At 45.2% G+C, this 15,671-nt stretch overlaps 1 protein-coding gene across 3 annotated transcripts in view; it reads left to right on the top strand.

Moving 5' to 3' along the window:
- Positions 1–15,671, top strand: part of LOXHD1 (lipoxygenase homology PLAT domains 1) — a 288,412-nt gene that overhangs the window by 241,753 nt on the left and 30,988 nt on the right. For all 3 annotated transcript variants that reach the window (XM_025178253.2, XM_075932726.1, XM_075932727.1), the window contains 2 exons: positions 403–530; positions 8,606–8,723. In XM_025178253.2, coding sequence (XP_025034038.2) covers positions 403–530; positions 8,606–8,723 — 246 coding nt within the window. The remainder of the gene's footprint in view (positions 1–402; positions 531–8,605; positions 8,724–15,671) is intronic.

Genomic DNA, 15,671 nt, shown 5'->3' on the forward strand with positions numbered 1-15,671 from the left:
AGCCATACAGTCTAGAGGGAGATGGATTTGCAGGCAGAGTACCGATGAAACAGACCAAGCTGTATGATCATTGGTATTTATCACCTGCCTCTGCAGTTCATCCACTGGCTGTCACTTCCAATGCATGTATGTGGGCAGTACTAATACTCAGACAAATTGTGTGGGCTGTCTAAACCTCTAAGAAAGGTTAGTCAATGAAAAAGGAAAATGGGCAGTAGCTTTGCAATAGAAAATATCTGTATAAAAGGAGCTGGTATTAAAGGTATTATGTATGCAATGATGACGACATGTAAAGAAGCAGACAGACTGCAGAGCCTGACTAGCTGTTTGCTTAGGCTTTTGTTTGAATCAAGAACAGCTGTTTGCAGTGAGACACTTCATGATTGTTTCAATCCTTGCCAGATTCTATATGAAGTTACAGTTGTGACTGGAGACATCCAAAATGCTGGAACTGATACCAATATTTACATGACTCTTTTTGGATCCAGCGGGAACACTGAGGAAATGCAGCTGGAAAAAAATGGAGAGAGGTACCGTGTCTCATCCTCTTTTGTTCCTTAAAAATAGGCAACAACAAAGCACAGCTTTCAAATTTAAACAGTTAGGATCCTGATCTGGCTTCCACTCACATCAATAGCAAAATTGTCATTGACTTTAATGATGGAGGGGAAGACTCCATTTCCAAATTGTGTTATTGGACCTAACTGATCCGTAGGAAGAACTGCACTGTGCAACAGATAATACATCATCCTTCAGCATGTGCACAAATCTTGGAGTTTTTCCTGCTTCTGTGCAGTTAAAACTAGACATTCTGAAGAAAATTGCAAACAGTAAAGTCTTGTGTCAGCTACAGCCAGGGTTTTGTGTTCCATGATACCATAATGGCAGTGTTTGATGTGGAATCCACCATGGCAGAAAAATCTAAAATGTAGGGGTTTTTAAATGATCTTTCATTGTTGTGAAGAAAATATATAAACATGAATTGAGTGCACACCAACACAGTAACTCTGCTGACAGTCAGGTACAGTATTTATGAGAGGTGTGGACTGACCCACCCATAACAGTGGTCACTTTCATAGACACAGCTAACATATCAGAGGGCTAGCCGTGTTAGTCTGAATCTGCAAAAGTGACGAGGAGTCCTGTGGCACCTTATGGACGAACAGATTTATTGGAGCACTAGCCAATTAGCCTGTCATAAAACGGGATTTTCAGGTCTTCTCTCGTGAGCTCTCTCACTCTGTCTCTCTGGGTATGTCTACACTACCCCGCTAGTTCGAACTAGTGGGGTAATGTAGGCATACCGCACTTGCAAATGAAGCCCGGGATTTGAATTTCTCGGGCTTCATTTGCATAAGCCGGGTGCCGCCATTTTTAAATCCCGGCTGGTTCGAACCCCGTGCCGCGCGGCTACACGGGGCACGAACTAGGTAGTTCGAACTAGGAAGCCTAGTTCAAACTACCATTACTCCTCGTGGAATGAGGAGTAACGGTAGTTCGAACTAGGAAGCCTAGTTCGAACTACCTAGTTCGTGCCCCGTGTAGCCGCGCGGCACGGGGTTCGAACCAGCCGGGATTTAAAAATGGCGGCGTCCGGCTTATGCAAATGAAACCCGGGAAATTCAAATCCCGGGCTTCATTTGCAAGTGCGGTATGCCTACATTACCCCACTAGTTCAAACTAGCGGGGTAGTGTGGACATACCCTTCCTCTTCTTACTGCCTCCCCCCACTCTCTCAGCTCTCCTCCACCTCCTGCCTCTCTCTCCGTCTTTTTCTTTCTCTCCCCCTCCCTTCCCCTCCCACCCCAGGGGAGCCCAAACAGCCCCTTGCACTGCTGGCTCCCCCGGCGGCCCGGCTGAGGGGCGCAGCACTCAGCTGAGTGCCACAGCGGGAGGAGAAGGGGGGCGGTGATGTACTCGGCTGTGTACATCACCGCCTACAGAGTTCTTATTTGCACGAATACATGCGATACACAGCATGCGACACACAGAATCACAATTCAGCCAGTTAACATGCTATTAGACTGTGAGCAACAGTCTGGGGTCTCCGATAGCAAACTGGAGTGAAATGCCCTGCTAGAACATCAGATTCTGCAGCATTCTAGTGTGGCAGCCTGGAAATTGTGACAGTTTTTATAAATATTAAAAACAGATGGGCTTTTTTAATTCAAGTGGAAATTGAACATTATAATTATTGCTGTAGCCCCTGTGATATTTATTCCTTGTTGTCCTTGACATCACACAGTTGCATGGCCGAAGTTATCAGAGGGGATGCAGGAGGTTTGGCAGCTGAATAAGGACCAGTTAGAACTTTTGGCATGCGGAGAGGTGATGCAGTCATGCATCTGACGAAGTGGGTCTTTGCCTACGGAAAGCTTATCATATATATTATAGCCCAGTGTCTGTGCGTCTGTAACGCTGACGCTGACACTGACGTACACGGATACGCCTCCTGGCCGTGTACATCAGCGCCCCGCCCCCCTTCTCCTCCCTCCCTGGCAGTTCGGCCGAGCGCTGCACCGCTCAGCTGGGTCATGGCAGGGGAGCAAGTGGCAGCAAGCAGCCCTTTGGGATGAAGAGATGTTAAATTGGCAGATGCCAATAAGGAATAGTTATGTGGGCAAGTGTATTCAAATGACCTTGAAGCATTCCTGTATTTCACTATGTGGAAACTAATGCATTTACCACTGCCTAAAATCTCTGCAATGTCTTCAAACAACCCAACCCAGCAGAGCAGACACATGCCCTTCTGAGCATGCAGGCTACCAACTTCATAGCTTTTGGCTCCACGTGGAGACACCCAGCTAATCGTTTGTTTCCAAGCATAATCAGCAGATTTTAACCTAAGAGCATTGGCAGGTGAGTTTCCCTTGCCTGTTGCCCTTACAATTCCCTACAATTGGCAGGTCTGTCTTACCTTCTCTTTCTGCCACTCCTGTTCCTTCCCTGGGAACCTCCCTGTCGGTTCTGTGGCTGGTAGAACTGGGGACCGTGTTGTGGCTTCTGCTGTGTGGCAGCAGAGTGGTGGTGCAGCGACTTGTGGGTGACTCCTGAGTCTATTAGGCTGCGAAGTCTTTTATCTGCCTTTTCAGAAAATCAATCCTGCAAAAGGGAGGGCTTGAATGGTCGGCTGGATCTTGCATGGCAGAGCTGAGACCTGGAGCCCCTTTCCATAGCAACCCCACTAGCCATCACCCAAGTAGCCACATCAGCCCCAGCCACAGTGGCCTACAGGGATGCTCAGGACATGAGCTTATCTTCCTCAGCTAATTTTGCCACTGCCCCCCATGTATTGTAGCAGTGCCTGTGGATTAGACATGCGGAGCTGCAAACTGCCAATGGAATAGATCTCTCTCCTGAGAAGGTCACTTCTTTTCACCACCACCCTCCCCCCGTCCCCCACTGTTCTCCTGGTAGCTCTGGCACTCTTACTGGTTAGCAGCATCCATGACCAGGGAACCTCGTGAAAGGGGCATGTAGAGGTGCTTCTAGCCCGTGGAGGCCACAGAATAGCATCGTTCATTGTGCTTGGCTGTCGGAGGCTGGGGTCTGCCACAAAGTGTTCTTTGGGTTGGAAATGGTCTTTCTGAGAGAGAGCGAGATGTGCAAATCTGGCAGGGGTAAGGATATCCGCTAGGGAATCTGCATCCTCCCCTTCTTTCTCGGCCTGACTGCCCAGGCCCTGGGTGACCTGCTGCAGCAACTGCTGCAAAAATCTGTAGCCCTTCAGGGCTGGGGCTACAGAAGTGCCTGCCCAACACTTCATCTAGGGAGGAAAAGGAAGAGATCCCCATAAGGGGGGGCTGCTCCCTTCTCTCCACATCCCAGGGGCCTCATGCTGTCTGGGATTCCGAGGCTGGTGCCAAAACAGATGGTGCTGTGCCCTTCCCAGTGCTGAAGTTATAGGGGCCAGAGCTGTCAGTAATGGAGCTGTCAATGCTGATGCAGAAATTGTCAGTGTGGATAGTACTGGAGAAGTTGCTGTGGCTGGCTGCAGTGCTTGGACAGCACTGAAGCTGGAGCTTCCTAAAGGGCAAATGGCAGTACACGGGTAGCTAGCTGATGCAACCGATGCTGCTGCCTAGCGCGACCCCAGGCTTTGGTGTCCATAAGAGCCACTGCATCTGGTGTTGCCACCATGACAGCTGTAGGGCTGTGTAGATGTGCCGGTCCTGCCACAACCTCGACCTCCTGCTCCTACTCCTGTCCAAATGACAGGGCTCAGACTCTGACTCCGAGGTCTGCAAAAACGAAGACCACGGAGGAGCTGTGCTGCATGGCAGCAAGTGCTGGGAGCCAAGGGACCAACGAGGCTCCTGCTCCTGAGCTGTGGGCACCTGATGGCACCGTGGAGATGGTGAGCCCCGCAACAGCATGCCCAGCTTCCCCCTTCTTTGGATCACAGGGCAGGCCGGTGCCGGCGGTTCATCCCCCCTGGGAGGGGAAAACGGTGCCGTCAGATGCAACAAGTCTTGTGCTGCCTCAGATGCCTCCATGGCTGAAGGGGGCTGCATATGCTGACTCCAAGGGCCCGATGAGTCAACAGCAACAGGACCAGGAATCAATGCGACCCTCACGGGTGAAGTGCTGAAGGACTCTGGGCCAACAGGAGTCCCATATTGGCTGATGCCTTCATTTTAGCGAAGGGGAGAGTGGCCTCCCTTTGGCTTATTTTTCTTCTGAGGAACTGGCGATGGAGACTGGCACCTGCCCACCGACCACACGTGGAAGGAGCCAGGACTGTGCCGAGAGTCTGATGAGGAGTCCTTTCTTGGTGCCAGTTCCCAGAATAATAGTGCCAGAACGCTCTGCACTGAGGAGGAGGCGATAGGCGTGGGATACCCCAATCCATGGTCGGCCTGGGGCCAGAGCTCAGCTTCCATCAGCAGAACTTGAGACGCTGGTCTCTGTCTTTCAGTGTTTAAGGGTGAAACCCGGGATAGATCCTGCACTGGTCTTTCCGGTGACTCTCTTCTAGATGCTTCAAGCACAAAGTTAAGACCCACTCCGGCCACTGCTTGTACTCACAGTTGCGAGGAGTAAGGGAAGCTGGTGGGAGTGTTTGCTGGTGGGAGAAGACGGCGCCACGCTTGGCTTAAGGTCAGCTGACTCCAGCGACGTATTTCAGGTAGCTGGAGTTGCATACCTTAACCCGACTTTCTGGGTCTAGTGTAGACCTGGCCATAGTGAAAAGCCACTGACGCAGCCAGCTGTCCGTGGCCAGCAACTGAAGCAGCCTGCTGTACCTGGCTCCTACAGAATAACTGCTAATATGTGCAATATGTAAAGCAGCTTCACACACCCTGTAACTCTGCTCTGCTACAAGGTGTCACAGAGCAGGCTACGGGCATTCTTGTCTAGGACTCAGAGTAGCAGCTGCCAAGCCTAGCGCTAGAGTCAAGATCCTGGAGTCGGAGCCAAGAGTCAGGACCCAGGAGTAGGGCTGGAGTTGTACTGGAGCCAGGGTAGGAGCAAGGCAGGAACAGGGCTGGAGCCAGGCTGAGAACAAGGCAGGTAGGGAAGGGATTGGTTCTGGGGCCATACACACTGAGCAATCCCTGGCTGGGCACTACAAGTGGTCTGAAGAGCAGTCCTGGCAATGTCATTCTGCCCACTGCTGTTAGCTAGGAGCTCCAGGCCCAATTGCAGGCCCTCACTCCTCACCCAAGATTGATTGTCACCTGCCCATTCCTTGTGCTGGCATGGCTGCCCTTAATACCCGAGGCAGAAGGGCACTTTTCCCAGCGTGTACATTGCCTGTGTCCTTGTATTTCCTGTTGTCTCTCGAGCCAGCAATTCACAACACACATTTCCATGGATTCAAGCCCCATATGGAAACATCCGGACTGTAGCCATCAAACAACCGGACAGACAGAGAGAGAGGGAGAAGAAGGTATTGCATACAAAATTGTTAAAAGAGACACTTCCTCTCTATTGGGGCCATTCAATACCTGCTCACTGACAGGAGCTCGCCACCTTACAGAGAAACAACTCTCTTACCTGTCACAGATTTAAGGCTAGTTTAGTTACATTACAGTTAGTGCCAAGGCCTCAAGCCAATAGAAATATTTATAAGTGAAGGCATGGATAGGAAAACTTAATGAAATCCTGCAGACAAATGGTTCAGTGTCTCGAAGAAGGCATTTTGCCAAATACTTTATCTCCTCCAGTATTCCCCCCACTCTCAGTTATTATTCAGATTTAGAATTCCTACGTTCATACTCATATAAATTAGGTCCTTCAGTCCATCGCCTTATTGTTTCCCTATAGTGTAATGAATTGGATATGAAACCTACTGGTTCTGAACAAGATATTGACTGCTGACGGCAGGTTGAAAGAACAGAATGATGAGAGACTGCTTAGACTAGAGTTATTTCACCTGGAAAGGACAAAACTGACATAAAGCGTTACTAACAGCGATGTCCATAATGAAAAGTGAAGGTTTGCTACTTTTCATTTTGTCTTGTAAAGTTAGAAACTGGAGCCTCCACTTAAGGCATAAAAGGAAATATTATTTTGAGCAGGGTGTAGTTAGCCTTGGAATTCACTACCACAGAAAAGCAGTGAGGCAAAGAACATGGCACAAGTTTTCAAAAGAGTGAGAGCGAGGTAATTTGTAACCATTAATAACTAGAAATGGACCTAAATCAAACCCCCACACCTAATGGTTCTGTAAATCTGGGGACATTATGGTCTGGATCAAAATTTAGCAGCTCATGCCAAACCCATTGGTAGCATCTGTTACTATGCAGCCTGAGATAATGGTTCAAAGATAATCAGATTTATTCTACAGGGTGTAATCTGACTAGAGGCTGAAAAGCAATTTTTCCCTTCTATCAGAGTTACACAGCTAGTAGCTGGTACAGACAACTACCAGGAATGGGGTGCCATTCCTATATATTATTTAGATTGAGGTAGCACCCACAGTGCATAAAGCTAGGTCCAAATGTAACACTGACAGACCCCTGATATCTGCAGACAGAACCAAACCTGGGATCTCTGGAGCTTAGTGCATGAGCCTCTATCACATGAGCTAAAATCCAGCTGGCTTTTAGCTAAGGCTGTGGAACAGACTCATTATTCTCTCTGTAAGTTGTCTCAGTGCCACTAGATAAGACAGTGCACCACACCCCAAAAGGTGGGTTACACCGAAAAGCTCACCATCCAAACTTGTCAATGATGGACAAAGTAGAAGACCATGTATCACATAAGCAGAAGAGTCAGGGAGGTAGCTGGTCATTCCACTGGGGTTTTCTTTAGATGTTTTGGGGGGTAGTTTGTGCAAATACTCCTGCCTCCAACTGCCGTGCTAGCTAGTGAACAGTGGCTGGCTATTTTCTTGTTGGTCTGTAGCAATTCAACCACCCTGTGCGGGATAGTAAAGGGTGGTCCTGGGGGATGCCCCCAATAACACATGCCTCTGACTATGGGTGAGACATAGGCCTTTCTGCAATTAAAAGCTAACATCCTATTGACTTCAGTTTGGCCGAGATTTCTCACTCTCAGCAGAGAGACTAAGCAGCTGGGGACACACTGTCATTCAAGATGCAACATTCCAGCTTGTTGGTTGGTCCTCTTTTCCCCTGTTGCTCCTGAACAGCAAGGGCCAATGTTCCCTCTGCCTTCCTCTCCCCATGGTGCAACAGCAGGGCAGAATACAAGCCCTGGCTGCAGGCCGAGTTTCCAAACACCAGCCTGCCCCCAGGATAACAGGTGGACTCATTCTGCAAACCCCAGTTCCAGATTCAAAGGCTTAAAAAGGTGGGGTTTGCAGTTTGGCCCCATCTCCACTAGTAACACAATTTGAATGTACACGTGTGTAAACAAAGTCTGTGTTACAAGCTGGGCAATGCTGTAGATGAGCTTGGGCAACTAACAGTGTTGATGGATTCTCAGGGGAAAATAATCCCTTTCCAAATTGAGCATAAGAACGGCCATCCTGGGTCAGACCAAAGGTCCATTGAGCCCAGTATCCTGTCTGCCTACTGTGGCCAATACCAGATGCCCCAGAGGGAGGGAACACAAAGTGATCACGTGATCCCACCCCTATCAGCCATTTCCAGAGAAACAGGCTAGGGACACCGTTCCTACCCATCCTGGCTAATGGCCATTGATGGACCTAACCTCCACGAATCTATCTAGCCCTTTTTGAACCCTGATAAAGTCCTAGCCTTCACCACATGCACTGGCAAGGAGTTCCACAGGTTGACTGTGCGCAGTGTGAAGAAAAACTTCCTTTTGTTTGTTTTAAACATGCTGCCTATTAAATTCATTTGGTGACCCCTAGTTTTTATATTGTGGGAAGAAGTAAATTACTTTTCCTTATTCCCTTTTTCCACACCAGTCATGATTTTATAGACCTTTATCATACCCCCCCCCCCCCGCCCCCTTAGTCTCCTCTTTTCCAAGTCCCTTTAAATGGGTAGGGCACGAACCATGCTAGTATGCAATAACCAGACTAGAAAAACCAAGTCTAGAGCAGTGCACATAGAAGGGTGATTTACAACCATTTTTGCTGAAGTTGCTGACACAGTTGGAGCTGTTGCAGGCACAGAAGATGGTGACTTCATCAGCCCAAGAAAACACGATCTTTTAATTTCTCCAGATTCGAGCGAGGTCAGGAGGACACGTTTATCATGGAGATTGCAGATATTGCGCCACTCAGGAAGATGAGGATCCGGACGGATGGAAAGGGGTCACGCCCAGACTGGTTCCTGGAAAAGGTAGTATGCTTACTTCATGCTGTACATATAATCTTAACTTTGTTGAGGTCCCAAGTCCTAATGGGGGGGTAGGCCTGCCAAAATGGGGAAGGAAAGGGGCAGTTGCCTTGGAAACTGACTATTAAAAGTCCCCACGAGTCCTGGCCACCACTGTGACTCTGGCTATGTCTACACTACAGAGTTTTGTCGGAAAAACAGCTGTTTTCCAAGAAAAACGTCACTTATATCCACACGGCAATCACATTCTTTCAGAAAAACCCCGAAAGGACAGAGGGGTTTTTTTTGACATTGGTAAACATCTTTCTACAAGGAAGAAGCCTTTTTCCAAAAAACCTCTTTCAGAAAAAGACATGTATGGACGGTGAAGAGGGAGTTCTTTCTCAAGAAGAGGAAAAAAGAAAATGCACAGGTGCCCTGGTGGCCACTCTGTCCATAGTAATCACCGCTGAAATGCGAGATAGCATCCATTCAGTGTGGATGCTCTCTGTCAAAAAAGCAGATCGCTTTTTCAATGCGATTTGGCAGTGTGGACGCTCTCTTCGGAAAAAGTTTTTTTGGAAGATCTCTTCCAGAAAAGCTTCTTCCGAAAGAAGCCTGCAGTCTAGATGTAGCCTCAGTTTCTGAGTTCTTATCCTGGCAGGACCTGGGACCAACGAGATGGGGGGGGAGGTGTGTGAGGGAGACAAATGCAATGTATAATTTTACCCAAATGGGCACTCTCCTGTTAAGCATCTGTCTCCCTCACTAGGAAAGAACTCCGGTTCAGTGCCAATGCACCTGCAATATGTTACAGACAGTATGATGTAGTATGAGCTCCTAGAAAAACTGAGCTGCTCTGTCTGTATTGAGGAAATTATCATTCACTAGCAAGTGTTGGTAAATAGAACCAGCTGGACTGGGTGGTACATTTTAAGAAGACAGTTCTGGGCAGCTATAAATCCTGTAAAATTGGAATGCATCTCCCTTCCCCATGCAATTTTTTTTCCTTTTTTCATATGGCAACTACAGATTATTTTCTCCCTTGTGATTCCAGTGGAACTAATATTCTGACTGCAGCCATTTTCATTTCATGCCCAAACAGCATTGCTAATGCACGTCCATTGTCTGTGGATCCAGCAGATCTGTATGAATTGTACTAAAATGAGTAGACTATAGTGTCCTGCTTGTAGGCCCTACAATAATTGTTACTCTTGCTATATTTTCTCAGTTATGAATCATTGCTTAAACATAAAGGGCAACTGTAGGATGTGTCCTTTCTTAATACACACACATGTATCAGGTGCCACGCAGGAGCACTGCAGAAAGGGAATAACAAACATATGGGGCAACACTCCAACCGGGTTTCCAGGTATGGGATGTAGGAAGGGTCATAAGAACGGTCATACCAAAAGTCTATCTAGTCCAGTATCCTGTCTGCTGACAGCGGCCAATGCCAGATGCCCTAGAGGGAGGGAACACAACAGGTAATCCTCACATGATCTCTCTCCTGTCATTCGTTTCCAGACAAACAGAGGCTAGGGACACCATTCCTCCCCATCCTGGCTAATAGCCATTGAAAGACCTAACCTCCATGAATCTATCTAGCTCTTTTTTTAACCCTGTTAAAGTCCTAGTCTTCACCACATCCTCTGGCAAGGAGTTCCACAGGTTGACTGGCCATCACTGAATGTATCACTGACAACAAATACTTCACGAGGCACAAGCTGCTTCTTCCTAATGCAGGGTAATGAGCATTTGAAGGCATTCTTCATTCAGCATGGAATAAGGCATGTGCTTGCCTCTGTCCTGTGTAGGCTGTAAGTGTCAGAGTCGTGCTACTCAGCCGATAAGAAGCTACACCTATACCCTAGCATGCCACAGATAAGTAACACCAAAATTCAAATGCTTCAAAGCCAGAGAATGTTCCCCATGAAATGAAGTTGTGACAAGTCACATTTAGAGATTGCAGTGTACCTCTTCAGCAGCAGCACAGCACTGTTTCTAGGTTTGGCTGGTGTTTGTATTGTTTTCTAGTGCCGCTCTTGAAATGTCTGAGAGAGGTGTTCTACACAACACAGTTAAGTTAGTCTAAGGCAGCTTAGGTTGCCTTACTTATGTCAGGGTACAACTATAGTTTTGCAGCATTGATGTAAGTGCCCTGCTACACCAGCATATAAATTCCACTTCTATGAGAGGCGTAGGGGTTGTGTTGGTGTAGTTACAGTGACGCTGTGTACACATTACTTATATAGGCTCTTGGCTGTCTTGCCAACTTCAGGGCTCCATACTGGGCAGTTAGAGTCTGACTGCCCCCAGCTCCCTGCTGGATTGTGCCCATCCAGGCTGTGCCTGCCGGGATACCCACTCGGACTATGTCTACACTATACTTTTTTGCCAAATGAAGCGCTGATTAGCATTTTGTCATGCTTCATTTGCATAATCTCTTCCGATGCGTTTTGCACATGAGGTTTTTGCGCAAAAACAAGCAGTGTGGACGTATTCATTTTGTGCATAAAAACCCTTTTTTGCAAGATCCTTATGCCTCTCTCGGAGAGACATAAGGATCTAATGCAAAAAGGGGGTGATATTCAAAGAGCAGATACTGTCGACAAAGCTTCTGTCAACAAAGGGTGTCTAGACTACATCCAGTTCTGTTGACAAAGCAAGCCACTTTGTCGACATGACAGTGTAGATGCAATAACGCCTTCTGTCGACAGAACTCTGTCGACAAAAGGTGTTATTCCTCGTAGAATGAGGTTTACAGCCATCGACAAAATTGCTGAGTTCTGCCAATGTTATGTTGACAGAACTCAGCAGCAGTGTAGACGCAGGTATAGTTTTGTCAACAAAAGTCCACTTTTGTCGACAGAACCCTGTAGTCTAGACACCCTAAGTGAGGATGTGCATCACCAACTGAAGGAGGGGATAGTAAATCAACCTAAATTAGGTTGACCAAATTTATGGTGTAGACATGCCTTGAGACACCAGAGCTACATCTACACTACGAGTTTTCTCGGCAAAAAATATGCTAATGAGGGACTCATTTGCATGAGTCGTGATTTCATTTGCATATTTTCTGCCAATCCGTTTTTGCGCTGGGGTTTTTGCGCAAAAACAAGCAGCATGGATGTCATCTTTTTGTGCAAAACCCCCTTTTTTCCACAAGATTGATAAACCTCCTTTTATGGGGCATAAGTATCTTGCGGAAAAAGGGATTTTTGCACAAAGAGAAAATGTCCACACTGCTTGTTTATGCGCAAAAACCCCAGTGCAAAAACGGATCGGCAGAAAATATGCAAAAGAGATCACGACTCATGCAAATGAGTCCCTCATTAGCATATTTTTGCTGAGAAAACTCGTAATGTAGCCCAGATTATTTACTATTCTGTTTCTTCCTCTGCCGTACTGTGGTTGGGGAGTATTTATAGCCCAATGGTCATTGTTTCAGGACACCGGAAAGTTGTTCTACATTTGAATCCTAATTGAGATTGCCACAGTTTTTATTGTAGGGTCATTTCTGTTGCTTGGAGTGAGCAGATTCAAAAAGAGCAGAGCCCTTACCCTCTCTCTACAGTTTCCCCCAAAGCATGTCAAGCATAAATATTCTGAATTTTCCTTTTCATTCTTTAATGGGAAAAGGAAGGTTAGGTGAAATTTTCATTGAGACTTCACTTTCTAAGGTTAAGTTTCTAAGAGTCTTTGGTTTCTATGGGCCAGATTTCCAAAGATATTTAGGCAAAATGCAGATAGCTGCCTAATGTGATATTCAAAGTGCCTAAACTGGTGACATGCCTAATTCCAAATTAAAGTTATACTTCATTGCTAATGGATTGGGAATTGCTTCCTTTTCCCCATATGATACAGATACATCAGCCTGCTTCTTTCCAAATACAGTAATTTCTTGTTTAACACGTGCTCGCTTAACATGTTTTTGCAATAGCACGATTTTTTTTTTAGGGAACATTTTTTGAATAATACGACCATCCCCGAAATAACACGAAAATAATCAAGTGGCGGACTACTTCGTGTGGCAGTGTAAGTTGGTGAAAACAGTGATAATACACATGAGCGGATGAATACACGTGGTCGCAGCGCTCCTCCGCTCCCTCACGTGTTCATCTTTGTGTTTTATCAAACCGCGGCGACTTGTGTTGCTAGTTATCTTGTGTTGCTAGATGTCTAATGTTGACATTGATGACTGAGCACCAACAAAAAATTGACTTTGCCACCACCACCTGAAATGCAACCCCCACCTTTTCCGTTATATTTAATTGGAAAATTGATCCCGCAAATCACGTTTTCCCTTAGCATGAACACATTCAGAAACGCCTCTATAGTGTTAAATGAGGAATTACTGTATAGAACAGAAATATTTATTGAACACTTCTACCTTTTCAAAATCATTATTAACATATTTTCCATCTCCATTAGTAAAGGTCCTATACTTATGTTGGGGTTTCTTTAATTCCTAATATACTTTTTAAAAAACTTTTTATTTTCCTTTGCCCGACTTGCTTCCCTTAACAATATGCTGCACAAAATAACTTCTAATTTATATTGATTGCTATCTACTGTACCCCTCCTTTTTATTGTTTGTTGTGTGTCAGGCTTTTTTCTAATTGCTGCCTTCACCACTTAAAGAGGATATTCTTTTAACCAAAGTTGTTCTCTTTCTTGCTTGTAGCTTTTTAGCTAATACCCTCTTGTCAACAACGCCCAATTTTCATGCCCATTTTTTCTTTCTAAACTTTTCCTCCCAATCAATTTTGTTAATTTCCTTGAGTTTGAGGAAATTAACCCTTTTGAAGAACTACTATTTAGAACTGTCGTCTGTTTGCCCATATGAGATGTAATTAGGTCATGATCACTGGTCCCTTGGCAACCACCAGCTTCAAGTCCAGTGATTAATTATTCTTTATCTACATTAGTGAGATCCAAAATAGAGTCATCTTAGGTTAGGTGCATTTTCTATTAAAACATTAGCAACTGTAATTTTTAGAAACACTAAGCTGTTTTATCACTGACTGCCTGACACCTCCAACATGTTTTCAAACTGAGGATGTGAAAACATAATTTTCCTTTCGCATACATTACAGAGAGGTGCTTAAGGAGTAATGCATCTCATTCTATAATTTGATTTAGTGGTCTGCAACATAACTCCAATGGTATCTTTCCCTAAGTTTGTTAATTAGAGCATTGATTTATATGCATTCAAGACCCTGTGCTTTTGAGATATCTATAACTCTAAAACAATTAATGGTATCTTTAATGTAGAGTGCCATCTTTTTCATCCACTCTCTCCTTCCTAAACAGGTTGTAACAATATAATGATTTTAACATTATAATAATGTGTCCCAAAAGGTTTCAATAGTACCATATTTCTTCCCCACATCAAGAATTTCCAATACTAATTGTTTATTGCCCAGATTCCTAGGATGAGTATGCAGGCAACTGAAAATGTTCTTCTATTCATATTATTTTCCACATCAGGTCAATGTGTTCATTACATGCTCTCCTTTGATTGTTAATTTAACACTCCTCTGGGTGCTCCAACTAAAGGCACATCTATACTATATGGTAAATCAGCTGCCGCGGTTGATCTTCTGGAGTTCAGTGTGGCTGGTGTAGTAGCATAGACCTGCTAGATTGAACTCATAAGGTGCCTTCATTGGTGCCAATGCACCTGCTCCTCACAAGGAATAAGGGAAGCCGACTGAAGTGTTTACTCCTATCAGCCTCCCACTGTGTGAATGGCACAGAAATGTGATGTAAGACACAGGAACTGCAGCTAGATAATTTATGTAGCTGGAGTTGCGTATCTTACTTCAGTCTTCCCATATTGTGTAGATCAGGCTTAAGAAGTCCCTTGCTGACTTATTTGCCCACTTTTCTTAATATGGAGTCAATGATGATTGCTTGTCTTCTTGGGACAACTGAGGAATCTTTCATTGCTTCAGATCATATCACAAAATATCCATTGAATATACATCTCCTGTAGCTTTCTGTTCCATCCTGTCATCATTCTTTTTCTCTATTTGGAATACAAATAGTTGGCTCATTAAGTATCTCATGATAATTCAGTACTTCTACCTGCATTGAAAGCCACCCGTTTCTCTTTCTTCCCTATTGGTCTCAAATTGCCCATCTTCTTTGGTTTCTACTCTCTCCATGGCAAGCCTTCCCCTTGTAGAGTCTGTGGCAGTAATTTCTGAATCTGATGGTCCAAGAAATTACTGCCACAGACTCCACAGGGGGAAGGCTTTCCGTGGAGAGAGTAGACTTGATTATTTTTTCAGAAACTACACAGTGTTGATACTTCTCTTCCAGTATGGACACCAGCTTGCATTTCATGTACCGGAAATCTTTACTGTCTCCTGGCAGAAAGGAAAACATAGAACATGCAAAGCAGAATACAGCAGTTGCTCCCTTGTCAGCCCTACCCACGACTGGCAGAGAACCATTCCTAAAACAGAAGGGGTTGGGATCCTAAGTCACTTGGGAGCTTTTGAAAATGTTATTTCTTCTCTCCTTTTTAGTACAAAAATACAGGAGAGAGGAAAAAAGTTGAAAAAGCTGAACTTCTCTGTTAGCAATAGTGCAATTTTTGGAAGTTTATTTATTAATTTTTTTCCCTGAGGCAAAAGTACATGATATTAACAACAAGTGAATCAGGACATGAATGATCCATAAAATGGGAGGAGAGAGCCACTTTAAACCCTGATTTGAATTCTGATTTTGAAAAATTATGTAGCTTAGTATCACATGAAAACTGATCTGAACCATTTCTCTTAGCAATGTCTATTAAAACCACATAATGAAATACAAGTGGGGGTAGTGCTAAAATCTTAGACAGATGGTTCACAGTTAGTGCTAACTAGCATGGTGAAATGAGGAGCTAGATTAAGCAATCAGCCCCATAATTAACCATTTGTTGCTCCGATTAGCCACGGGATAGTCTCAGTTTCCTTG

Source organism: Pelodiscus sinensis, chromosome 6 (assembly GCF_049634645.1).
Source record: "Pelodiscus sinensis isolate JC-2024 chromosome 6, ASM4963464v1, whole genome shotgun sequence".
NCBI lineage: Eukaryota > Metazoa > Chordata > Testudines > Trionychidae > Pelodiscus > Pelodiscus sinensis.